This window comes from Odocoileus virginianus, chromosome 16 (genome assembly GCF_023699985.2).
Source record: "Odocoileus virginianus isolate 20LAN1187 ecotype Illinois chromosome 16, Ovbor_1.2, whole genome shotgun sequence".
Classification (NCBI taxonomy): Eukaryota; Metazoa; Chordata; class Mammalia; order Artiodactyla; family Cervidae; genus Odocoileus; species Odocoileus virginianus.
Genome location: NC_069689.1, coordinates 3,086,982 through 3,111,817, shown reverse-complemented (window position 1 = coordinate 3,111,817; position 24,836 = coordinate 3,086,982). Strand labels below are relative to the sequence as shown.

The following is a 24,836-nucleotide window of genomic DNA, read 5'->3' as shown; positions in this document are numbered from 1 at the left end:
CGACTGGAGTTCTGGGAGTTTGGAAGGGAGACCGCAGAGATCCGGTGCCATTCTCATCCCATCCTATCAAAGGTGATACTGTCACTCTGACATCACCGTGGGTGTTCACCCTGAGCACCTGGCTGAGGCCGGGTGTGTCAGCTCTCTCACCGGTCAAGTGACTCTTTTTAAAATTCATCGTCGCGTTTTAAGAAAGCTTAAGTTGCTTCTCACGGTGACCCTGTGGAGATGCTGGGTGACACGGTTTGCCAGTTTCTTGCAGGAACAGCTTGTATGTTTTCTCTTCTGTGCCATGTGGCAGCCCATTTCTTACCACGTGGCCACACCCCAGGTGGCCCGGAACCTCCTTGTGTTGTAGACGAGGGGCCCCTGGATTTGGCAGGTAGGGGAATCTGAGGCCAGTGGGGGATGAGGATGGAAGAGGGTGTCTTATGGCTCATTCCTGTCCTTTCCCCCTGGACCACACTGGCCCTCTGGTCTTCCCAGGGAGACAGGATTCAGTGCTGCCCTCAGTCCCACATCTTTCCTGGCCTCTGAGCTTTCACCCTTAGCAGATTCCTACGAGGAGCCCAGAGGGGCCAAACCAGGGGGAGCAACAAGGGTGCACTCTGTGGCCGGCCTCACCTTCCTCCAGCCCTGGCTGGCCTTCTGCAGTTTTCCTCCAGACGGCTCATTACTGTGATGGAAGCATGTCCCCTCAGCCCCTTGCATTCAACAGTCTTTTGGCTGGAAGGTCATTCCCATTTACTTTTCTTTTGCTCTCTCTGTGGGTTCTGCTCTCTGCCTGTATGTCCACCCAGAACTTTGCTAGGCATCCATCTGCACACCAATCTGTACACCAGTGGATTCCGGAGGAGGGGTGCCAGTGACCGTCCTTCAGAGAGATGGTGTGCACTTTTTGTCCTTCTCTATAAATGGCTGCTTCAGAAATCAAAGGTATTTTTGAAGCAGGGGTTAAATCAGTGCAATGATATATTCTTCCTATTCGTCATATGAAACCACCTCTGAGGTTTTAGTGCATCTCTGCCCGGCCCCTTGCTCTAATTCAAAAACATATTTTGAAGTCCCCATTGTGCCTGCTGTTTGTGCTCTAAGCCTTGCAACAACCGTTGGCCCCCAGTAAAATGATCTAACTCAGAGCCCTGTGGAAGTTTGTTTCTCTTCCCTTCTGGGCCCTGTGGGACTAAGTTCTACTTCCTCAGCACCATCCACCCTGAGATCAGTGGCAAGAGACCTAAGGAGGTGGGGCTCAGTCTTGGGTGACTTGGGGCCCCAGCCTGCAAGGCAGCCAGTGGAACTCAGTGAGCCCCTTAGGACAGCCTCAGACCTGCGGCAAGCGGCAGGCTCCGAAAGAAGAGTCCTGAATGAGGGCAGCTTGCGGGGTGGGGGACCACCCTCTCTCCCAGGGAGTCAGCAAGAGGAATTCTGACCTCAGCTACATGGATCACTCCCTTCACCCCTGGATCTCAGGATCCTCACTGGAGAAATGGATGAAACAAGGCTTATATCACAAGGATGCTGTGAAGTTCAGATTAATTCAAGTAGTATAGAAAGTCTGGTCCACTGAAGTCTCTCAGTAAATGTGAGAGAGAGAGAGAGAGAGAATAAAAACAATACTAAATCATTTATATAATGGTGACTGTTTACAAATGCACTGCCACATGTTTTAGCTCATCTTGACTTTGATGGTCAGAGTTGGCAGGCTTGGTATTATTAATCCTTTTATAGATGGAAAGACTGAGGCTGAGAGAGACGGCAGCTCGCCCAGGGTCTCACTGTTTGTCATGGAAGGAAGGGCCGGGATGGAACTCCAGGCTCCGTGTGCATTTTCCTACACCACAAATAGGGCATCTGTACAAGTCTGTTAGAATGAGTAACAGCATCTGCTCCATCACACAGATCCGGACATCCAGCGGCCTAACACAGGAGGAGCGTACTTGTCCCCCACCCCCCACTGCAGCCCAGAGCGGGGTGGGGGTACGGGGACACTGTGTCACGGCCTGGCCTCCAGGCTCTTCCATGTCATGGCTGCTGCTTATTCTGAGTGTCGGGAGTCTTCTCCTTTCAGTCACGGGTTAAGAAAGGGAGTGTAGAGAACTGTGCATAGACGATCTTTACTGCCTGGGCCTAAAAGCGGTGACCTTGCTTCTGCCCCCGTTTGATGGTGGACTCAGTTACACATTCACACCTAAGGTGCCAGACCCCCACAACAGTAGACTGTGCGCCTGCTGAAAACAGTCACCTGCACAGCCAACTCGTAGGCCCACAATGTTTCCTAACTCCGTTCCCCCCTTCCCAATAGCAAGAGGAGCAGTCACAATGATCAATTCTCCCTGGATGATGCAGGTCCCCCTGGCCTGTCTCCTGAAGAAATCTGGACCCTAAGGGATAGACATTCCCGGTGGAAGCAGGGGAAAGGGGTTCTCTCCTCATTCTGGAGGGGGCATTTGTGGCTGACTAATTCTAGAGAACCCCCATCTTTTCTTGCAGAGGCCAGAGCCCCCCAGCTCAACACAATAGTCTTTGTTACCCGGATTATTCAAGATCTCCAACTGTGAGAAGGAAATGTTTTTTTTTTTTTTCCAAACATGGGAAGTGATTTGTAAAACAGCCGATAGCTTTAATGACAAGCCTATTTAGCTGATAAAATTAGCCATCAGAGGAATAACTTATGTTATCCTTTTGCCATAATTTAAATTTATGGCCAACTACCAGTCATCTTCACAGTGGATGGAAAGGGGCCAAGGTCGGATTCAACATCACCCTGCTCCTAAATCATTAGTTTGCAACTGTCTCCTGAGTTTTATTGTTACCAACAATGGCGAAACTAATGGAAATAAACATTGGATGCCATCCCAATAGCAGATGGGTTTGAAGGCAGGGCAGTCTGTGCAGACAGCCCTAATAGGATGGAAGAAAATTATTGCTATTGCATTAGATACCATCGAGCTTCTGGCCAAAGTGTGCATTGATCAGGCCAAGGCCATGTCAGTTGTACTCCACAAACCAGACCATTAAAGGCAGAGATGCGCTGGGTGTGCCCGCCCTGCCGCCCCAGGGGTCTGGCCCCGCCTGGGCATGCATTAAAAGCCCAGCCCAATGGACGGGGACTGACTCACTCCAGTAATGCACACTGAGGGCTTCCCTGTGGATCCCAGCTGATTTGGTCAGGTTTTCTGATTAGAAATACTTAGCTCATGATGTGCATTAAGAAGGGCGGTGACTGCACTTTCATTCTTCCTGAGTCACACAATGGTCCTTTTGTCCCCACTGCACCAGTTTGCCAGTGGGAAATTTGCTTCATTTTGTCTTCAAAGCCACCATGTGCTTTCTCTCCCAGAGGCCCAGGCCCATGTGCTATAGGTGTTTCTCCTTATCTGCCCTTTGATTTCAGGGCATCGGGGTTTTTATATTTATCCTCCTCGAGATTCTTCTCAGTTTCTTGAATTTCTGGGTCGGTGTTTTTCATTAGATTTGCAAGGGTTTGGGCCATCATTTCTTCTTTTTAACGTTTATTTATTTGACTGTGCCCGATCTTAATTGCAGCATGTGGGATCTTGAGTGGCGGCATGTGGGCTCTAGTTCCCTGATCAAAGATGGAACCCAGGCCCCCTGCATTGGGAGTGCGGAGTCTTAGCCACTGGACCACCAGGGAAGTCCCTCAGTGATCTATTTATTGCTTCAGCCTCATCCTATCTTTTTTCTCCTCTGGAACTCTAATTGCATGTTAGACTTTCTGATCGTGCCTCACTTCTTTCTTATACCGTAATCTCTTCCCTCATTCTCTCTCTTTTTTCTTTTTCTGACTGTAAGCCCTATTATTTTTTTTTATAGATCTGTCCTCAGGTTCAACATCCCTGTCTTCTACTGTGTCCAGTCTGCTGTTAAACGCATGCAACTGAGGACTCAGTTTCAGATATTGTATATTAAGGTTCTAAAATTTTCATTTAATTCTTTTTATAGGTTCTGTTTCTCCACTGAAATGTTACATCCACTTTATCCATCTTTCCCCCTCCCTTCTCTAACATGTTAATCACAGTTGTTTCAAAGCCCTTGTCCGTTAATTCAAATATTTAAATAGGTCATCTTCTGTGCCGATTCTAAGCAGCTTCTTAACTGGTTTATGATTTGATAATCAATCACTTTTTTTTACTTGTTTGCATGAATAGTAGTTCTTATTGTCTGTGGAATGCATTGTTGATGCATTTTAGAGGTTCTGGATTATGTTATCCTCTCTATAAAGAGTTGGCTCTCTGCAGTTGTGCATTCGCATGAAAACAGGGCGCTGCCTAGGTGGTTCAGTAGTAAAGAACCCACTTGCAATGCAGGAGACGCAAGAGACATGGGTTCAAACCCTGGGTCAGGAAGATCCCCTGGAGAAGGGAATGGCAATCCACTCCAGTATTCTTGCCTGGAAAGCCCCATGGACAGAGGAGCCTGGTGGGCTACAGTCCGCAGGGTCACAAGGAGTCAGACATGACTGAGCACACACAGCACGCAGCATAGGAGCACAGGATGGTCCTGAAGATGCGCCAAGAGTTACCTGGCACTTGGGATTTTTCCCTCCCAGTTAGAATCCCAGAGCCAGGACAGAGCTTATCATAGACCAGAATTCAGCTGCTCTGTTAGCCTTATTGAACACACAGTGAAAACGAGGCCCAAAGAGGAAAAGAGACTTAACCAAAGTCAGAGTGAGGCCGGAGAAGGGGGCAACACGGGACAAGATGGTTGGATGGCATCACCATCCATGAGTTTGGCCATGAGTTTGAGCAAGCTCTGGGAGATGGTGAAGGACAGGGAAGCCTGGCGTGCTGCAGTCCATGCGGTCACAAAGAGTCAGACACGAATGAGCGGCTGAACAAGAACAACAGAGTGAGGGAGAGGTAATGGGCCACGATCTCAGGCTTCTGCCTCCAGCTCTAGCTGTTTTCCCACCTGGGAGCCTCCTGCCCTTTCCTGACCCCTGTTACCATTAAGCTCCTCATATTCTGTTGGGTTGTGTTACCTCCATCTCTCCCATAAAGCTTCAAGTTCCCTGACCAAGGTCTGTGGGGCTAGAAGCCAGAGGCATGGGTTCTGGGCTCAACATTGCTTCTGATGCACCATGTGGTCTGAGCCTTTACCCCATCCTGTCCCCTGGCACAAATGCCTCCTTCCCATCTCAGGGCCTTAGTTTTCCCATCTGACTAATGAGGCCCTGATATCCTGGGACCCCTCGACAACTCTTCATCAACTGGGTAAGCACACGTGGCCATGTTCAGGCATGCGGATCAGGAGCCAGGCTCTGAGGGTCCCAGCTAGAACATCTGGACAGTCCCCTGGGCTGTCACGGCCAGTGGCCAGAGCCAAGAGCCGATGCAGCCCATCTGTAGTGTCTCCTCTGCAAGGGGTCAGTCATTTCTCTTTAGGGCAAGCACTCAGAGCATCCAGCCACCCCACACTGTCTGGGTAAGCAGCTTGTAATAACCTGTCCCCAAAGCAGGTTGCCCTCTCCCTCATCCACATTCTAATCCCTGCCCATGCTGACACTTTCACTTCCTAAACAGTTCTCATCTCCTTCTCACTGTCTCTACTCTAGTCCAGACTCTGGGCATCCCCGGCCTGGACCACTGCAGTAGTCTCCCAGCTCATATTCCCATGTCTGTCCTGGATTATATCTGTCCAGTTCTTTCTCCTCTCTGCTTTCAGCACAGCCCTTTCAAAATGCTCAGCTGAATCACCAGCCTACCACCTCCACCACCCCACCTTTCTGTTTGAAAGACTTCAGTGGTTCACTGTTGCTCTTTAAATAAGGGCCAAAGTCCTTAGAACCTCTTACCATGCTCCACGGCTGTGGGCCTGGCATGGCCCCTGCAGACCTCTTCACCGCTCTGCCCTCCCAGTCTCTGCCTCCCGGACACACCACCTCTGCCACAGGTGCCACCCAGAGCTAGCCTTCAGGACTCTCCTAAGAGATGTATTCCTTGTGCAGCAGATAGCCCCTATCACTGGGACCAGCCAGGACTCACTGGGAGAGGCATTTTCATTCCAGTATACATAACGGAATTTTAACATCACCCTCACCAGGCTTTACCTGACTTCTTAGTGAATGGATGAATAAATGAATGACTAGAACTACCATACACTCGGGGTGCATATTTTTAGCTTAAAACTTATTTCATTGTGCATGCCTATGTCTGCATATATGGGCTTGGGGCTGGGCAAGCTCTGGCCTCTGGCTGTCTGGCCTGAATTCCAGTGGGACACTCATGGGCAGCTATGTATCAATTACAAGTTATCAATAATGCATCTGTTCAGAGTGGCCTTGGAGGCCATTAGCTAGGACCGCTGGCCCTGATGAGCGGCCTTGGAGAAAGCAGGCTGGGTACGCCCATGGGAAGTTCAGATCAGCTGGGGCCAGAGGGCCTCCTAGCCCCAGCAGAGAAAGGGAGGGTTGCCTAATGGGTCCTCCGTGACATCTGAGACCTGCTGCGAGAAGGGTGGCTCCAGCCAGCTCCCTCTGCACAGACTACCCTGTAACAAGCCAGCCTTGCTTTCTCACTTTCCGAGACCAGTGGCGCCATCTGGGTACTGGCTTGTTAAGATCCAGGTCTGAGCCTAGCCTGAGACCAGAGGTAGAGCCCAGTGTGTGATCAGGTTGGGCTCTCAGTTCGTGACTTGGGTCAGGGCTCAGTGTGTGACCAGATTTGGGGCTCACTCTGTGAGCAAGATCAGGGCTCAGTGCTGGGGCTCAGGCTTTGTCTCAGCTTTGGGCCAGGATCAGGACCCAGTTTGTGGCTGGTGTTAGGACTCAGCCTGAAACCACAGAATTGGGCAAAACTGACTAGTTTCACACATTCATGTATTGATTCCCTCAGCAATATTTATTGAGGGCCTTCTGTGTACCAGGCAACAAGACAGACAAGACCCCTGCTCTTGCAGAGATTATCTTCTATACTTTATTCTTGTGTAGATTACATTCTACATTCCTGCTCTAACAGAGGGCCAGTTGTGAAGGTTTCTTCCCTGTTCTGCATAACATCGTGTTGGTAGTTTGGAACTGGTCATGGTGGATTTACCAGAGATTAGCATGCACTGTAAATCAGGCCTTCTAATTTTTATAATACCTGCACACCACTGCAGGTGAGAGGAACACCCATAGACAGTTTTTGAAGAAAATGGTGGAGTGACCACACATGTTTATCTGATCTCCTTCCCCAAATTCCACTAAGATGGTGGTAAAGAAAAAAAGAATCATAAACAGGTAAGAATTAAGAAATCCTTTAAGTCCTGTCCATCAGGACAGAGAGGAGAGAGAGAGTTCTGTGGATTTGCGGGAAGTGGAGAGAGAGCAAGAAAGTGGTAACTGATCTCGAAGAGAGGAGGATCTGTCACTAAAGGAGTGTGTGAAGAGGTGGCTAGTGAAGGAAATGGGCTAACTCCTCCTCAGAACCCTGGAGAGTTTGGAAGGAAGGGGTGAGTGTGAAGCTGACCATAGGGGAGAGGGGTGGGCTAAAAGTCTGTACCCATGCTATCTGAACCCTCCAGGTCCCCTTGCAAATCCTGCACAGTCAGGAGACCACACTCCCCCATCACACAAGACGCAAGAGTTTCATCCTCTGGAGAAACTGAACCAGAGGGCTCTGCGAGTGGGCACCAGGTGAGGCACACCCCGGGAATTAGGTCAATGTCCTTTCATCTCATGGCCGGACCCTCAGCCCCATTTCCCTGCTCTGCTCTCAGCACACAAGCGGCCAGAGGCGTGTCCTCAGGCAGGAGGCTGATGAACTCTACCCAGACCTGAGTGGTCCTTGAGACAAAACCCGTGAACACTGCCACTGGGAAGATGTCCCAATGCCAGTTTGCTGCCCAGCCACTCTACTGTTAGTGAATCCTTGAATTGTGTTTCACTTTCATCAAAGGAAAAATAATAAAACATTAAAATAAATTTTAAAAAATATCAGAAGGTGCTAAGTGCAATGTAGAGAATTCAAACAGGGTAATGGGATGGAGTGCCTGGGTTAGGGGTCCGGGAAAGCCTCCAAGGGGGGGAGGGTCAGCCATGTGATATGGGACCAGAGGTCTCTGCAGAGGTGATCCTGAGACCAACACAGGCTTAGTGTGTTTGAGGAGTTTTGAGAAGGTGTCCCAGTGAGAGGTTAAGGGAGAAAGGGTGAGAGGAAGTGGGCCAAGTAAACGGAGCCAGAACACACACCTGCTCTGTAAGTCAAGGGTGAAAAGCTTGGGTTTTCTCCCACCCACGGGGAGACATGACAAGGGAGTGACATGATCTGATCTGGGTTTATGAGAACCCCTCTGGCCCCTGTTGGAGGATGGATGGTAGAGGATGTGGGGCTGCAATCATCCAGGTGAGAGCTGGCCGTGGAGGTGTGGGAGGTGGGTAGACTTGGGGTAGCCGTTCGGGAGCTGGACTTGAGGGCAGAATGGATGGCAAGGATAATGGAAAGTGAGGAAGCAAGGGAGGAGGCTACATTTTTGGCCCCAGCTAAAATGAGATGAAAGCACCTGAGGAGCAGCTGTGAGGACAGAGTGAACAGTCCTGTTTAGACTAGGTTGAGTTTGTGATATCTGTGACCCAATTCTGTTGCTGTCGGGCAGGCAGCTGGAGGTGTGACCTGACATTGCAGGGAGGGGCCAAGGCTGGAGGTTGGAATCATGAGCAAGCAGGTAATCTAGGTAGGGAGCTAACCCCTAGCTTCAGGTCTTTGGGGGTTTGACTGGAAGTTGTGGGGTTGTGCAAGAGCGATGCAATGTGTGTTTGGAACACTAGGTGGCAGTGAAGACTCTCCGTCCTCCTGAGTCCGCAGTCAGGCCGTTCAGAGTCAGACCCAAAACTTTGCCTTCACCCAGATGACTCACGAAGGCCCCAGAGTGTGAACAGCCATCTCAGCCACAACCCCAAGAGGCATCTGAAAGCCTCTCTAGGAAACTTTCCCCAACAACAAAAATTTAAACTAAAATAAAAATGTATGACGCCTTTTACAAAGCCTTTATGAAAAGCTCTGTGGGGTGATAACCCCCATTTCACAGAGATAGAAACCAGTCACAGGGTTGGGACCAGAGCCCAGTCCTGTCCGACCAGCGCTCGGAACACCTCGGAAAAGAAGGATGTGGGCGTTGCTAGAAGACAAGTGGGTCGGGCACAGACCAGCGAGCACGCGATGCCATGATGGGCTCCCCTGGCAGGTTGCCGCTGGCCCTGGATACTGTGGGGTTTCCAGTCCTCCGCTCAACATTGGTGTAAGACACCTGAGTAAGGTTCTCATTTTTTGGAGTCACACATTTAGACCAGTAACTAGAACAGGATTCAAGTCTGATGTTCCCCGACTCCTGGGATGCATTTTTTTTTTTTTTTTTTTTTTTTTTTTTGGCAAACCACCATTTTGTTCCTCCTACGGCCATCTTGTCCTCACGACACAGTATCAGAGATGGGACACGGGAACATATTTTTTAGTTGGAAAAGCCTCCATAAACGTCAGTGACTCTTGCCATTAGTGTCGTTGGGAGATTTATAAAGGAACGCCCCCTCCAGTCTTTGGAGGCTCAGTACCTTCGTCCCTGCTCCCCCAAAAGGAAAGCGCCCAGACATCTCGCAGGGCCTGGGTCCCCATGCTGCCCACCAACCACTGCCCCTCTCCTTCTTGCAGTTTGAGATCCGGCAGCTGCGGGCGCACCTGGCGCAGCAGGACTTGGACCTGGCGGCGGAGCGCGAGGCGGCGCTGCAGGCCCCGCACGTGCTCAGCCAGCCGCGCAGCCGCTACAAGGTGGTGGAGGCCGGCACGTGGGCCGAGGAGACGGCGGCCGAGAGCGTCGTGGAGGAGCTGCAGCCCGCGCAAGGTGAGTCGGCCGGCACCTCCCCAGCCCCGCCGTGGGGAGCTCCCTCGCTGCCCTCGGGGTCTGCGCACAGCATCCGGGAGCTGGAGCACGTCTCCTGATGGGACTGTGTCCCCATGTCAGCCCACAATTTTGGGGGGGGGGACCCTAGTTTAGTGCTCCCCGGGACTGCCTTTCTCAGCCACAGAGAAGGCGTTCAGTCAAGCTGCCTTGACCCGACTTCGACATGGTCTCAGTGGCCTGTAGTGTAGTGACCTACACTTGCCTGCTTTGAGTGTGTTTCCTCCCCATTCCTCGCAGCAGCTTGCAGGAGACTTTCCTACTTTATGGGTGAAGGAACTGAGCCCCAGAAAAGTCGTCCAAAAGTGCAGAGCTAGGTTTCCAGCCAGACTTTCCTATTGGGCTGCCCCCACCCCCGACCCCCAGGACCCAGATAGTTAGGGGCCTGGGGTCAGAACGGCCGAGAACCTAAGCCTTGAGGATCGTGGTAAATTGATGGGCCAAATTGATGGGTCAGTGATGTTGGTGGAGATGGGGGCCTTGGCCATACCCTAGGGCAGAGTTCTCTAGAGAAGACCAGCTGTGTCACCTTGCAGTGGGGAATTAACCTTTCTGGGTCTTGGTTTCATTAGCTGTCAAATGGAACGATGCTGAGCCTTCCTCACAGGTTCCTCTGAGGTCCCGGGAAGCAGGTGCAAGTGGCTTTCAGAGTTGCAAAGTAGTCCTGCAAATGTCAGGTGGTGTTACTTTGTGATTGGGGTGGAAATACCCCTACATGGTGAGGCAGCTGTCAGGTTTGGACCTTTGTGGGGTTTGGGGAGGCTGTGTTCTGACGGGCACAGGCCAGGACTTGGCCTGCACAGGGCCCAGCAGGGGAGATCTGCAGCCTTGTTGGAGCCCCCAGGGGAGCCTGGATGCAGGTTCCCCTCCCCAGGCACCCTTGCTGCTCTGGTCTGAGTCTACCCTGCCCTGACTTGCACCTGAAAATGCTGTTGCTAAAATGATGGCTAAGGGATTTCTTCACTTTACCAAGATAGATTTTTTTTAAAATCTTGACTTCCCCTAATAATTCAGAATACATTTCTAGGACCACACTTTTTGACCTAAAGATAAGGGAACTACCCAAATGCCTCCAAGAGAAGCTTTTTACAGTGTGATTTCATTCCATCCTCACACCTCTTTTCTGTCATATGGAGGGAGAAACTCAGGCCCAAAGAAATCAAGAGAACTTCATGGGGTCACATGAAAATGGAGGTGCTGGACTCAGCTAACTGCAGCTTGATCTAGGGCCCTCTTCACTTTGGCATGCTCTATGCCCCTCACCAGGGCAGTGACAGCCAGGCAGGGCTGGGCAGGTTGGGAGGCAAGAAGCCAGAGCTCCAGACTGTGCCACTCCCCAGCTCTGCGACTTGGGGTCTCAGTGCTCCCTTCTGTAAAGTGGGCTCATAACTCCGGCTCTGTCTGCCTCGCAGGAAGTCTGGGGAACTGGTGGACGTGAGAAAGCTCTGTAGGCTACAAGGTGCTGTGAACAGGTTTGGGGGAGTAGGTTGATTGCTATTATGATCTTTTGAGAGACCTTCCATCCTTAGAACTTTAGAAGTTGGGGGGCTCAGGACTTCTGAGTCTAGCTCTTCAGCTGACGTGCTAATCCCATCTAGAACCCCTGCCAAGAGGTTTACCAGCTTCTAAGAACAGGTACCCGGAACCTCCCAAGGAAGCCCAGGCCAACCCAACTTCACATGACTCTGCCTGTTAGAAAATACTTCCTCAGACGGAGCCAAGGTCTGCCCCCGGCACCCACCTCTCCCATCTGGATGAAGCTTTTATGTCTCCCAGCTGAGACAGCCTTTCGGAAGCTGGCCTCTGGGTGCCTTCTCCTCCAAGGACTGTCACCTGCATCCCCACAGCCACTCCTCAGGGGACACAAGCCCTCCAATTTCTTGCTGCACAGTCCCTCCCTGAGCAAAACGGAAAACCAGTGTTTCCGTCCCTCTCAAAGTGACATCTAGAACTAAGCATGCTTCTTGGGGAGCTGCAAGACCAGGTCAGAGTGTTGTGGGGCCACGCCTGCTTTTTTGTTCTGGACACAAGACCCCTGTGACTGAGCCTTGTGGTGGCTGCCTGGCCTCAGCTCACAGATGAACCAGGTCATGGCTCTTACTGAGCCCTGGAACCTCCCCGGCAGCCCATCCTTGACTTTCTATATGCCCATGCAGAGTTTGACATTCATTTGTGTTCAGCTGTAGCCTGATTCCTGCCTTTACTCTGGGTTTCCAGGGCTTTGTAGGTTCTACTCACAACTCATCACCAATCCTGCTGGTTTTACTGCCTACATATATTTTGAAACATTCCCGACTTTTCGTCTGCATTGTTCAGCCTCCCTCTTTCTGGACCTCATCTGCTTCCTTGACCTCAGCTTTGCCCCCATGGGTGCCCTCTTCACTCCTCCCCCCACCCCAACATACACACACACACACACACACACACACACACACAGAGTGATCTTCCATAAGCTTTCATGTCACTCTCTGACTTAATACCTTGGCTGGTTATTTGCTTGAGCTGCCGAAACAAAGTCCTGCAAACTGGGTGGCTTAACCAACAGAAGTTTCCTGTCTCTGAGTTCTGGAGGCTGGAAGTCTGGGATCAGGGTCTTGGCAGGACTGGCTCCTTCTGAGTTGCGAGGGAGCATCTGCTGCTGCCTCTCCCCCGGCTCCTGGCGCGTTGCTGGTAACCCTTGGCGTCCCTTAAAGAAGCATCACCCTGACCTCTGCCTTCTCTTCACATGCTGGCCTCCCTGTGTATGTGTCTGTGTCTGGATTTCCCTTTTTACAAGGACCCTAGTCGTGTTGTGTCTGGGGCCCACCCTACTCCAGTATATGACCTCATCTTAACTAATTCTGTCTACAACAATCTCATTTCCAAATCAGATCACATTCTGAGGTCCTGTGGGTTAGGATTTCAACATATGACTTTGGAGGCGGAGGACACGGTGACTCAGCTTGTAACAGGTGGCATGTAAGGCCCTTGATATTCTTGTCCCAGGCTGCCCCCTCCCACCCCCTGCCATCTCATCTCCTTCCACTCTGCACTCCGTCTTCACTTTCACTCTGGCTGAGTGAAGCATCTCTGCATTTGGAGAAGTGTTAAGTCCCTGAGGTTTTCCACATGCTGTTCACTGGCAGAACAGGCCTGCCTGCCAAACTTCTTTTCATCCTTCAAACCCATCTCAGAGTCAGCTCCCGGTCACCATGTCCTTCCCTCAAGACCTTATATGAACCCCTACTTGCCAGGTCACCCCTGTATTTTATCTTCGGAGCCACACCTGGCCCTTGGCAGGCTCCCCACAGAGTGATCTACATGGAATATAGTCTGCAAGCTCATAGCTGACTGAAGAACAGAACAGATCTGTGGACATGGCTTGTTTCACTATGGGTCCTGCAACCCTGGGTCTTCTCTCAGCGCTCAGGGGGCTTCTGGCAGTAGCCCACTCCAGAAACCCCACTTGTGGCTTGCAGCTCCCCATGCCAGTGCCTGGGGAATCCAGAATATAAGAATCTTCGTTTTGAAAATTCTGGAAGTTGGTGGCAACTTTTGCCCACTTTGTCCTGTTTTCCAAGGATGAGAGGAGCAGGTTTACAGCCTATCCCAGGGTCTTCCCAGGTGGCGCTAGTGGTAAAGAACTTGCCTGCCAGTGCAGGAGACTTAAGGAGACACAGGTTCAATCCCTGGGTCAGGAAGATTCCCTGGAGGAGGACATGGCAACCCACTCTGGTATTCTTGCCTGGAGAATTCCATGGGGAGAAGCCTGGCAGACTACAGTCCATAGGGTCACACAGAGTCGAACACAACTAAAGCTGCTTAGCACGCACAGCCGGCCCATCCCAGGACCTTCCTGCTAACGAAGCAAAGTGAGGTGGAGGAGCCGCCTCCTTGCTCTGCCCTGGTGGCTGCTCAAGCCCATTTTGAGGCTGCAGCTCACCTGGTGCTGGAGCCTGCTCAGCGCTGTTCCATCTTGGGCAGTGCGCACCTTTGAACACCTGAGCTCAGGTGAGCACCTCCGGTGCAGCCAGTCGTTCTGCAGCACCTCTCTGCCTCTCTCATCAGGAGCCTTCGCTCTTGAGATAACAGCCTGGCCATTACTATCCCCACCCCCAGCCAATGACCTCCAGATCCTGGACACCTGATGCCACACTTGGATTCGCAGGGTGTCAAGATCTGAGGTCACAGAGTCTGCAAACAAGCCAGGCATTTAAAGTAACCTCACACATTCCAGTACTGTGAAGCCGTGAGTCCCTGCCTCTCCACCCTGTTCCTTCTCTCCCTGCAGTCCCCACGGTGGGCACCTTCCATCAGGAAGTGGAGGGAGGCAGAAGAGGAAGGTAGAAAGTGATCGGCTACGCGTGCCAGCCAGGGGCGTCACGGGTTCTGTGCCAACCCTCCTGGAAACTAGAGGCATGTCTGATTGGGCACTCGGATCTCCCACAGAGCTGGCAGACGTGCACCCCTGGGAGCCATTGCCAGTGCCCCTCCCATCTAGCCCTGGAGCCCTATCCTTGCTCTCTTCTGTCTCCTTTGTGACATCCCTGCCTCCTAGCTCTCTAGAGGCACCCCGGGCCCGGCCTACGCAGCAGAGCGCTAGCACATTTCCCAACCTGTCGCTGGCCTGCCAACCCCCAGAGCCATCAATAGCAAAGGTAGTTCCTCTGAGACAGAGAGCAGAAGCCTTGCCGGGCTAGCAAGTGGCATGCATGATTCACGGCCTTAGATGGGCTGGGGAGTCAGGGCACCCCAGCTCATCTCTGTCTGACCAGGACTTGTGTCCAGAGAGGGATTTCCCCGATGTTAGAAATCATGGCTAGACAAGCTCGGGGCGCTCTGGGCCACGCTGGAGAGGGAGAAAGGGCAGCGTTTGTTGCTCACCATGACCTTCAGGCCAGCGAGGGCCCCAAGGCTCAGCGTGTCACACCAGTGCACAGACAATCCGGGGATTAACCTGCAGACATCAGCAGTAAGTCTCAGGAGCCTCGGGATACAGGGGTGGGGAGGGAGGCAGCCACGGGAGTGGGAGTGCCAGCCTCAGCTGAGGCAGAAGCGGCTCCTGCAGTCCCCACAGTTGCCAGCAGGTCGCTGTCAGACTAACGCCAACCAGCTTCTGTTTAAACTTGCTCCAGCACAAATCATTTTTAAAACCCGGACTGCAAAGTTCCAGGCTTTGGGGCTTGCCAAGTTCACAGTGCCCCTGTGTAGTCATTAATACTTCCCTCCCAAATTTATTAGTCTTGAAGCTCGCCCATAACTTATGAATTACAGCCGCTGGTGGGAGTGCCACAGCTTTTACCATATATCACAGTGAACCTCGGCGTCCACCCCCCGCTGGCCCCGCACTGCACCCGCGCTCAGAGAAACCTCCACGGAGGTGCACCGGGCCGCAGAGCTGGCACCGGGTCTCACCCTGGGAGAGGAGAGGCTTGTGTGCTGACGGAGGCAAGTCGGGCTCTCTCCCATCACTGGCCTCCTGATGGGGGGCACTGGAGACCAGGAGAACGCTCAGAGTTGTAGCTCTAGAACTGGGGCCCCTCACATAAAGCAGAGAAGCAGATACCAGGGTAGGGAGGTGTGGGTGGCTCTGAAAGAAAGATGTGGGATTCAGACTCAGGCCTGGGTTTGGATCTCAACTTGGCCTTGAACAAGTTACTTAACCTCTCTGGACTGGCTTCACGGCGGGGTAACCCCTGCAGTCACTGAGGGTGTCACACTTGGTTCATTGCTCTGGTGTCACTCTCTTAAAATTCTTAATGTTTTTTCTTTCAGTGATATAGTGATTTCAGGTATACCTGAAAATACTTGTATATACTGGAGAATCACAGTGAGTCTAGATAGCATTCATCACTATGCATAGTTACAGAATTTTATTTATTGTGATGAGAACTTTTGAGATTTATTCTCTTAGCAATTTTCAAATATACCATACAGAGCTAACTATAGTGACCATATTGTAGCATATCCCCGTGACATTTACTGTATAACCAGAAGTTTGTACCTTTTGAGCCCCTTCACCCACCCATTTCACACCCCCTCCCTTGCTTGCCCAACCCCTGCCTCTGAAAACCACCAATCTGTTCTCTGTATCTCTGAGCTCAGGGCATTTGTTTGTTTTAGGTTTTTAGATTCTGCAAATAAGATCATACTGTGTTTTTGTCTGACTTACTTCACTTAAGCACAATGCCCTCTGGTCCATCCAGGTTGTTGCAGTTGTCAAGATCTCATTCTTTTTTATGGCTGAATAACATTCCATTGTATGTATGTATGTATGTATGTATGTTGTATGTATGTGTGTGTGTATGTACCACATCTTCTTTATCCATTCATCTGTTCTTGGACACTTAGGTTATTTCCATATCTTGGCTATTATAAAAAATGCTGCTGTATACATTGGGATGCATGCATCTTTTCAAATGTTTTTGTTTTCTTCAGATATATACCCAGAAGTAGAACTGCTGGATCATATGGTAGTTCTATTTTTTTTTTTTTTTTTTTGAGGAACCTCCATACTGTGTTCCGGAGTGGCTATACCAATTTATATTCCCACCAGCAGTGTACTGGGGTTCTCTTTTCTCTGCTGTCTCACCAACACTTATTATCTCTGTCCTTGTGATTCTAGCCATTATAACGAGTGTGAGGGGACGTCTCTACAGGGGACGTCTCCCTGTAGTTCTGGTTTGCACTTAATTGCACTCCTTGAGTGAAGTTGAGTTCCTTTTCGTGTACCTCTGGCCCACTCTGTGTCTTCTTCAGGAAAATGTCTATTCAGATCCAATTTCTAAACTGGATTATTATTTCTTTCTTTCTTTTTTTTTTTTTGCTATTGAGTTGTATGAGTTCTTTATGTATTTTGGATATTAATCCTTATCAGGTATGATTTGCAAATATTTTCTTCCATTCAGTAGATTGCCATTCATTTTGTTGATGGTTTCCTTTGCTGTGCAGAAACTTTTTAGTTTAGTATAGTCCTACTTGTTTATTTTTTGCTTTCATTGCTTTTGTTTTAGTGTCAAATCCAAAAAAATCATTGCCGAGACCAAGGTCAAGGAGCTTACCTACCACCTATGTTTTCTTCTAGGACTTTTATGGTTTCAGGTTTTACATTCAAGTCTTAATTCATTTTGAGTAAATTTTTGTGTATGATGTAAGTTAGGGGTCCAGTTTTCCCAGGACCACTTACTAAAGAGACTTTCCTTTCCTCCTTGTATATTCTTAGCTCCTTTGCTGTAAATTAATTGACCATATACGGGTGAGTTTATTTCTGAGCCTTAATGCTTTTTAAACAAAGGGCCCCACAAATTATGCAGCTGGTCCTGAGTCTGAGCTCTGATTTTCCCAACTAGGAGCAGAAGCACATCGCCACTGAGAAGGACTGAGCACTCAGCCACACGCACTGCCCTCGGCCTGGCACACGGCTGGCGCTCAGCGCATAGCAGTGTCCTTTCTTGATGAGGCCGCTGAGCTGTGGAGCAGCAGCGTGGAGTGTGGCAGTGGGAGCCCTGGCCCGCAGTCAGTGCCTCCCTCTGCGCTCAGATCTGCACAGGACGTGTGGGTGTGCAGTCCGCACTCCCCACTCCCACCCCACAGCCTGGCCAGTCCCGCCGCCCAGGGAGGCACACCTGACTCCACGCCCTCTTGCTCCACCTTGCTGGGCAGGCTGGGGCTCTGCCCCAGGAGCACACCCACATAATGAGCACTGCCAGCACAGCGCTCGACAAGCTTTAGGAGGATCAGTCAGGAAGGCTGCGTGGAGGGCTCACGCCCTAGGAAAAAAGGTGCTGGGTGGTTGAGAGCAGCTGCGGCAGCTGCCACAGAAATGACCTGAGACTTAGGGGCTGGCAGGGAGCACCATGGGCCAGGGTTTCAGGGAGGTGACGGACAGACCCAGGTTAGACTTGACCTTCATCATCCTAGTGGAACATATAGCTCACCAGCATGTAGGTATTTCTTATTCCCATTTTACTGAGAAAGCTGAGGCTCAGAGTGGCCAGGGATTTGCCTAAGGCCACAGAGCAGATGTCTGCAGAGCTGGGGTTGGCACCTGGGCTGTTTCGTCCTGGAGCCTGAGTTTGTACCAGCCCTTCTTTCTCACCCCTCCAGTGTCAGCCAACCCTGTCCTCCTGTGGGGCAGTTCCTACATGGCCTTAGGGCTCCTTAGTGCCAAATCAAAGCAAACCTCGGGCCAGGGGTTCTCTTAGTTGGAGGGTGGGCAGCCCCATGTCAGGACTCACTGTTGGCCTCTTCCTGGCCACATGCATCTGTGCCTGCCTGCATTCCCTCCCCGCAGGCTCCCAGACACCAGTAGTCATTAGTCTCTGGGCAGGAAGTACCAGGGCCCAAGAGCAAGGCTGTGTGCTGCATGGTGCTAATAGCGTCTCAGAAGCTGAGGGGAATGGTCCTGGGAGGTCATGCAGGCCCCAGACCCAGCCTCAGTCATTGTCCAGTCATCCTATTCATTGGTGGGTAATATATGCCAAGCCCCATGCTAAGTGCTGGCGAGACTCTGAGTATGATGTGGCCTCTGTGTGGGAGGGGACAAAGCCCCAGCCCAAGTGGTCAGCGTGGAGAAAGGGGCCCACCTGAAGCAGAGAGAGTCGCGGGGTGGGTAGCAATCAACACTGCTGGAAAAGCCTGGGCAAGGCCTTGCTCTGACTGTCTTGAAACTCACTCTGAGGCCCCTGTGTGGGTATAGGTTTGGAGCAGAGGGAACAAATGCAGACTGGACAGGCCTGCAGTGGCCGCCTGGAGATCTAGGTTCTGTGTCAGGCATGTCCATGGAGTGAGCAATCCCGTTTATTAATCCCTGCAGGCATGGTGAGAGGCCAAAGGGAAAAGTGTGAGGTCTGACCCAAGGCTGGATGGCAGAGGGTATCTGGGGGTCCCTTGACTGGTCACAGGTTCGGCAGGAGCTGAATTGCTGGTAAGAATGGAGAAGCAGCATGGAGAAACGACCAGGGTCCCAGGGTACCATTCACCAAGGTGGAGGCGGGGGTAGAAACTGAGTTCTCTTTTGGACGTGTTGAGTCAGGTGGCTGGAGGTCAGACCAGTCAGAAGCTGAAAGATGTCTGGGCTGAAGGTCACCTGGCTCAGGTTACTTTTATCCATGGCTTTGATGAAGATTGAGCATCCTCAAATGAACAGTCAACACTGAGGTACAGGAGAGAATTCCTTAGTAGATGGAATCAAGATTCAGAATGCTTTCAGCAGGCTTTGGGCTGAGACCAACAAGCTGACATTTGCCTGAGATGATAAACGTGAAGTCCTCTGTGGAGCGGACACGGCCACAGTGTGGCGAAGGCCTGGCTGGCTTGGCCCCAGCGCCTGCAGAGAAGGCCTGGCCTGGGCATCCGTGTTGGCCACAGATTCATGAGTCAGCAGAGTTGGGTTGTTGCTGAGCCCGATTGGAGGATGTTAGGCTGTGTGAGGGGAAAGATCCCAGCAGATCTCTGGGAGGACCCACCTGTTAAGCAGGGTGAAAGGAGGCCGCTGTGTGAAGTGCCCAATCTGCAATCTGGAGCTCTGAAGGGCACAGTGACAGTCAGCTCCCTCCTGCCTCCCCTGTCTCTGATTTGGTCACATCTGGAGCCCGTAGTGACTTGAGAGGCTGGAAAACCAGGAAGGGCTGAAGAGTGAACAGGGGTTTCTCAGGAGAAGAGACATCTTGGGAGGGATGTGAGGGCCTTGTAAGTGCTAGAAGGTCTGTCGTGTAGTAAGTAGAAGTGGGGTATGGCCTTGGGGCATGTGGGAACAGCACCCAGATACCCAGATCTGCAAGGCCTGCCATAGCGGGCCCTTCCTAAGGAGACGGAGACTGGCTGCCTGACCATGCAGTGGAGGTCCCCAGGAGGCCCTGTGCCCCCTGGAGGTGGAGGGCCAGGCACCCGACCCCGCTGAACACAGATGAGTCTGATTATTAGAGCTGCTCCGCAGAGAGGCAGGAGGCCCCTTCTGTGAGGGGCTCAGGCCGTGGTGGGCAGAGTGCAGGCAGAGGTTGAGGGGATGCTCACACAGGGTGGGGTGGGGGGAGCGCGGCCCTCGATGGCTCCAGTCCCTCCCCACTCTGCTCTCTCGCCTCTTGAACTTCAGGGCTGGCTGAGGGGCCAGGAGCCAGCTAGCCTGGCTGTCACAGTCTCTAAGAGCCCCACCGGCTCCCCCCATGGTACAGGTGGAAAATCTGAGGCCCTGAGAGGGGACGTGACCTGCCCAGGTTCCCATGGTGGCCCAGTGGCAATAGCAGCACAAGAACCCAGGCTCTGGGTGTTTCATTCACCGAGGCCACCTCCTGCACATGAGCCCCTTTGGGACTCACGGGTCTGTGGATACTTTAGCTGAGTTTATTGTCCTGCCCTCGTGACTTGGCCCTCCACAGCCACACTGCAGGTCCCTCCTGCCACGGCCTCAGGATAATACCAAGATCGGTGACCAGACTTGTCTGGCCCGGTGGACCCGGTGGCCCTTGCACTGCTTGCCAGGAACAGTCACACCAGCTTCCTCCCACTTTCCGGGGCAGCCTGCAGGGCTAGACAGCATTTACAACATAAATTATGAAGAGCCACAGAGAAGAGTGTTGCTGTCTGATTCTGAGTGAGCGTTCCTGGTTGATCCTGAAGCAGGGCCTGGAGCCAGCCAGGGGCCCCTCCCTCAGCTCAGGCATTAATGCAGAATACACCTCTGGCCGCAGGCATTTAAAGATCAAAAGAGGCCAAAAAAGCTTTTAAGAGCCAGGTTGCTGCGTGTGGTGCCACCAGGCTCCCCGTGTCAGGGAAGACACGCTTCTGCAGCGATCTCAGGTGTCAGGAAGGCGGCCACGGAGAGCAGCAGGTTCCGTCACCTGCAGACCGAGGCTTCTGGGGGTGTAGACCCCCATCCTCGCCTTCAGCCTCATCAGGGCCTGTCTTCCCTCCCGTGGGCATTGCTGTCTGTTCTCCTGTCCAGTCTGACACCTTCCCGACCACTCTCCCCGCACCCTTGGGCATGTCTCACACCTGAGCCTGTTCACACTTTCCTGTGCTTCCTCACTGTGCTTGGGGCAAGGCTGAGCTCCTTAGGATGGCTTTGGGGTCCCCTGTCATCTGCTCTCTGGCCCCCTCCCCCCACCATGCTCAGGCCTCTCTTGACATTCTCACCTCTCCTCTCTCATCCCTTCCCACCCCATCAGAACCATGAACCAATTCTGAGACCCTGTTCCCATGACATCTCCCGTGACCTGGATAGCTTTACACCTTCTCATTGGTTATTCATTCAGCAACTCTTTACTGAGCACCTACTATGTGCTGGGAGCAGGGTAGGGCTGGGCGTGCCCAGCGCCTGTGTCCATTCCTGGGTGGAGTGGAAGACTGAGGGGGCTGTTGCCCATGATCAGCCTTTGCAGCTGGCTGTGTGCGGCTGAAATGGCACTCTGAGGCTTTTGCACTGAGGAGAGCATTCCTGGTGACCGTGAGAACCTCAGGTGGATTCAGAGACTCAGGCCATCCAGGCAGGGAAAGCCCTAAGTGACTATTTCCACACCCCTTATCTCAGAGAAGGGCAAGCTGAAGGCAGAGAAGGAAAGGGCTTCTTCTTATCACACAGCAAGCTGGATGCTCCATCAGAACCTGGGTCCCTGATACCCAGCCCAGCACTGGGGCAGATGAGCCATGTGGTCCCCCTGGAGGAACCACGTGGCAGGGAGCTTGTGGGAGACCAGTGCCACCTCGTGGTGATGGGGGCAGAGGCACTGGGGGGCGGAGCACAAACTGGCCACAGCCCCTGCTCCTGGGCTGTCCAGCTCGCCGTCACACTCACCCTTCTCTGTCCTCACCTCCGCAGAAGCCACGGTGAAAGATGACATGAACAGCTACATCAGCCAGTACTACAATGGGCCCAGCAGTGGTAAGTCTGTGTCGGTGCTATTCCATGTGTACCAGAACCTCTGTGTGGCCCCACGCCAGAGGTGACCCTGGCAACCCCTAACAGCCAGGGCAGGGACAGCTCGACCAGGCGGTCCATCTCCTGGCCCCCATGAGCCATAACCACGGGCAGAGTTCCAAGCAAACTCTGGTGCCCAAGCTCGAGTGCTGGGATGGGAGTGCTCCAGGATGTGCGTGGGGGACCCTGGGGCAGAAAGGGGCTGGAACCTAGGAATCTAATGACCTCAGCACTTCCCAACCTGAGAACCTTACAGGATGAGTGTGAGTGGGGTGAGAGAATGCATAACTGGGTGTGAGAAGTAGCAGGCACTGGCCTGTCGTTGTTTATGTTGCATTCTTGCACTTCAGAAAGTCTCAGGGGACCTGGTGGTTTTCACTTATGAGAAAGGTTGAGTTTTAACATAATACTCAGTCCTTTGGGGTCTTGTTTCTCCTTAGCCAGTGTCTTGAGTCAGGTTTGAGTTTCACAGCCCTTGAAAAGTGAGCAATGTTAGTTGCTCAGTCGTGTCCAACTCTTTGCGACCGCATGGACTGCAGCCCACCAGGCTTCTCTGTCCATGGAATTTTCCAGGCAAGAGTACTGGAGTAAGTTGCCATTCCCTTTTCCAGGAGATCTTCCTGACCCAAGGGTTGAACTGGGCCTCCTGCATTGCAGGCAGATTCTTGACTACTGAGCCCTTAAATCCTTGTAAACTCCATTCTCAGGCTAGAAGGTTATAGTGTGTGTCATGCTGAATACATCTGAATTTTGTCTTTTCTGCAATTTAGCCCCTTTAAGGCCTCTTTCCCTCCCTTTCTCCTCCTCTGAAGCCTTATCCAACCTGCTGATCTCAAAGACCACCATCTCTAGCCTGAACCTCTCTCCCAGCCCACTCTCCCTATCACTTTAAAGAGAAACCTTGCTCACACTATGCCTGCACTATGTAATTCAGATCCTTGATACTTCTCACTTAGAGCGAAGACATTCTGGGATGTCCTCCACCCTCTGCTTAGAATGCATCCTGTAGAAATTCATCAGTTTTCTGAGGCACAGCTCTGGTCATGAGTCTCACATTGGACCCATTTAAAACTTTAAGTCCTGCTGACCATGACATTCAGATTCCTTGTCATAGCACACTGTGCTTGGTTAGTCAGGATGGGCTCAGTTATGCTGCAATGACAACAAAACCACATCTGAGCAGTTTAAATAAACCAACAAAGGGCCAGGGCACACTGACCCGGGGCTCTTTGCCCAGGCTGTTATCTCTATCCCATCTCCATGACAACAGAACAGTTGTCATGCCTTCTAGAACAATGTTGACCACACGGGCAGAGCACAGCTGGCTGAACCAGGAAATGCCACTAGTCACTTCTTGCAGGTGACTGGCTGAGACCTGTCACATGTCTGCACCTGATAGGGAGGCATAATTCTCCCTCAGGGCAGGTGGTGAATATTGGGAACCTGGACCATCTCCCAAGGCCTCTCCCAGCAAAGCCATTCATACTCAGGGCACCCCCACCATCTAGCCCCACCCCCATCAGGGCGCAGAGGTGTGGCCGGGGTGGAGAGTGACCCACACCCCTCCTTTCTTGCAGACAGCGGCGTCCCAGAGCCAGCTGTGTGCATGGTCACCACGGCCGCCATCGACATCCACCAGCCCAACGTCTCCTCTGACCTCTTTTCCATCGATGTGCCCCTGAAGCTTGGCAGCGATGGCACCGGTGCCAGCGCCAGCTCCGAGAGTGCCACCCGCTCCACGCGCAGCTCCGGCACCCGGGCCCAGAGTGACAGCAGCCAGACGCTGGGCTCCTCCACGGACTGCAGCGCCGCCCGCGAGGAGCCGTCCTCCGGGCCCAGCCTCTCTGCCCTGCCGCCGCCCCCGCCGCCATCTCAGCAGCATACGGCAGAGGCCACAGTCCAGGACCTGTTGTCCCCCCTGTCGGAGGACCCCTGCCCCTCCCAGAGGGCCTTGGACTCCGGCCCCCTTGCCCAGTCCAGCCCAGAGGGCTCGGCCCAGCCCAGCCCTGAGCTGGAGCACAGGGTGAGCCTGTTTAACCAGAAGAACCGGGAGGGCTTCACCGTCTTTCAGATCAAGCCTGTCATCCATTTCCAGCCGGCTGCGCCTGTGCTGGAGGAAAAGTTCAGATCTTTGGAATCCAAAGAGCAGAAGTTGAACAGGGTCCCTGAAGCCTAGAGCCTCCAGGCAGGCTGGGAGGGAGGCGGGGAGACAGCCATCTCGATGCTCCCCCGGGGCCCCGGTGGCCACCAAGGGTCACGTGAGGGGCCCGGGAGCCCTCCTGGCTTCCCTCAGGGTGCTGCCTGCCTCCAGGGAGGTGACGCCAGGCCAGGAGGCCACATGCCTCAGACCTCAAAGCCCAGAGCTGGCGCCTCCTCTCACCCTGCTCAGGGGAGGGTGGTGCTCATGGCTGGGGTGTTTTTTTTTAAAACCACTTTTACAAAAACCAGCCTGTGGCCCAGCTTCAGCAGGGTAGAGCGTGGGGGCCAGCTCAGCCTCTTCCGTTGCCTTTGTTCCCGACGCCCACCCTGGACCCTCGGGAACAGCACTGTGAGCAGGGGCTCTCCAGCCCCACCCCCAAGCCGTCTTTTCCAGGAATCCCGGGTGGAGCCCACACAATCACACACAGACCACCATCTGAGCCTATCTCATTTGTCTTCATTCTCTCATTTAGGCATGAGCGTTTCTGAGTCTTTTCGAGACAAACCTAGTTTCCACCTTCTTGGGACATAAAGGGATGGGTCTGGAGGAGGGTGGGAGGGTTGTGGCGGGGGGGGGTGGGTGACAGCCATTTTCCAATCTTGGCTTTAATAATAAAAACCACCTGCACTGAGACTTCCAGTTGGCGGCAGAGGTGTTCCTTTGGTTGCTAGTCCAGGTGAGGACCCCAGAGTGGCTTCTCTGGGTTTGGGTTGGCCTTGAAAATCCACCAAGGGAGCCCCCCAACTCCTCTCCGGTATCCCCGGGGCTTTTGTAGAGGAGCCCTAGACCCTAGGAGAGAAGTGATCACACTGCCTGTGTGACTCTGGACTAGTACCTTCCCGTCACTCA

The 24,836-nt window shown here is 52.6% G+C and overlaps 1 protein-coding gene across 4 annotated transcripts in view; it reads left to right on the top strand.

The window, feature by feature from the left end:
* The window catches only part of TMEM266 (transmembrane protein 266), a 123,722-nt gene extending 99,231 nt beyond the window's left edge, over positions 1-24,491 (top strand). For all 4 annotated transcript variants that reach the window (XM_070477617.1, XM_070477619.1, XM_070477620.1 and 1 more), the window contains 3 exons: positions 9,648-9,837; positions 21,689-21,751; positions 23,365-24,491. In XM_070477617.1, coding sequence (XP_070333718.1) covers positions 9,648-9,837; positions 21,689-21,751; positions 23,365-23,963 — 852 coding nt within the window. In that variant the 3' untranslated portion in view covers positions 23,964-24,491. The remainder of the gene's footprint in view (positions 1-9,647; positions 9,838-21,688; positions 21,752-23,364) is intronic.
* The last annotated feature ends 345 nt before the right edge of the window (positions 24,492-24,836 follow it).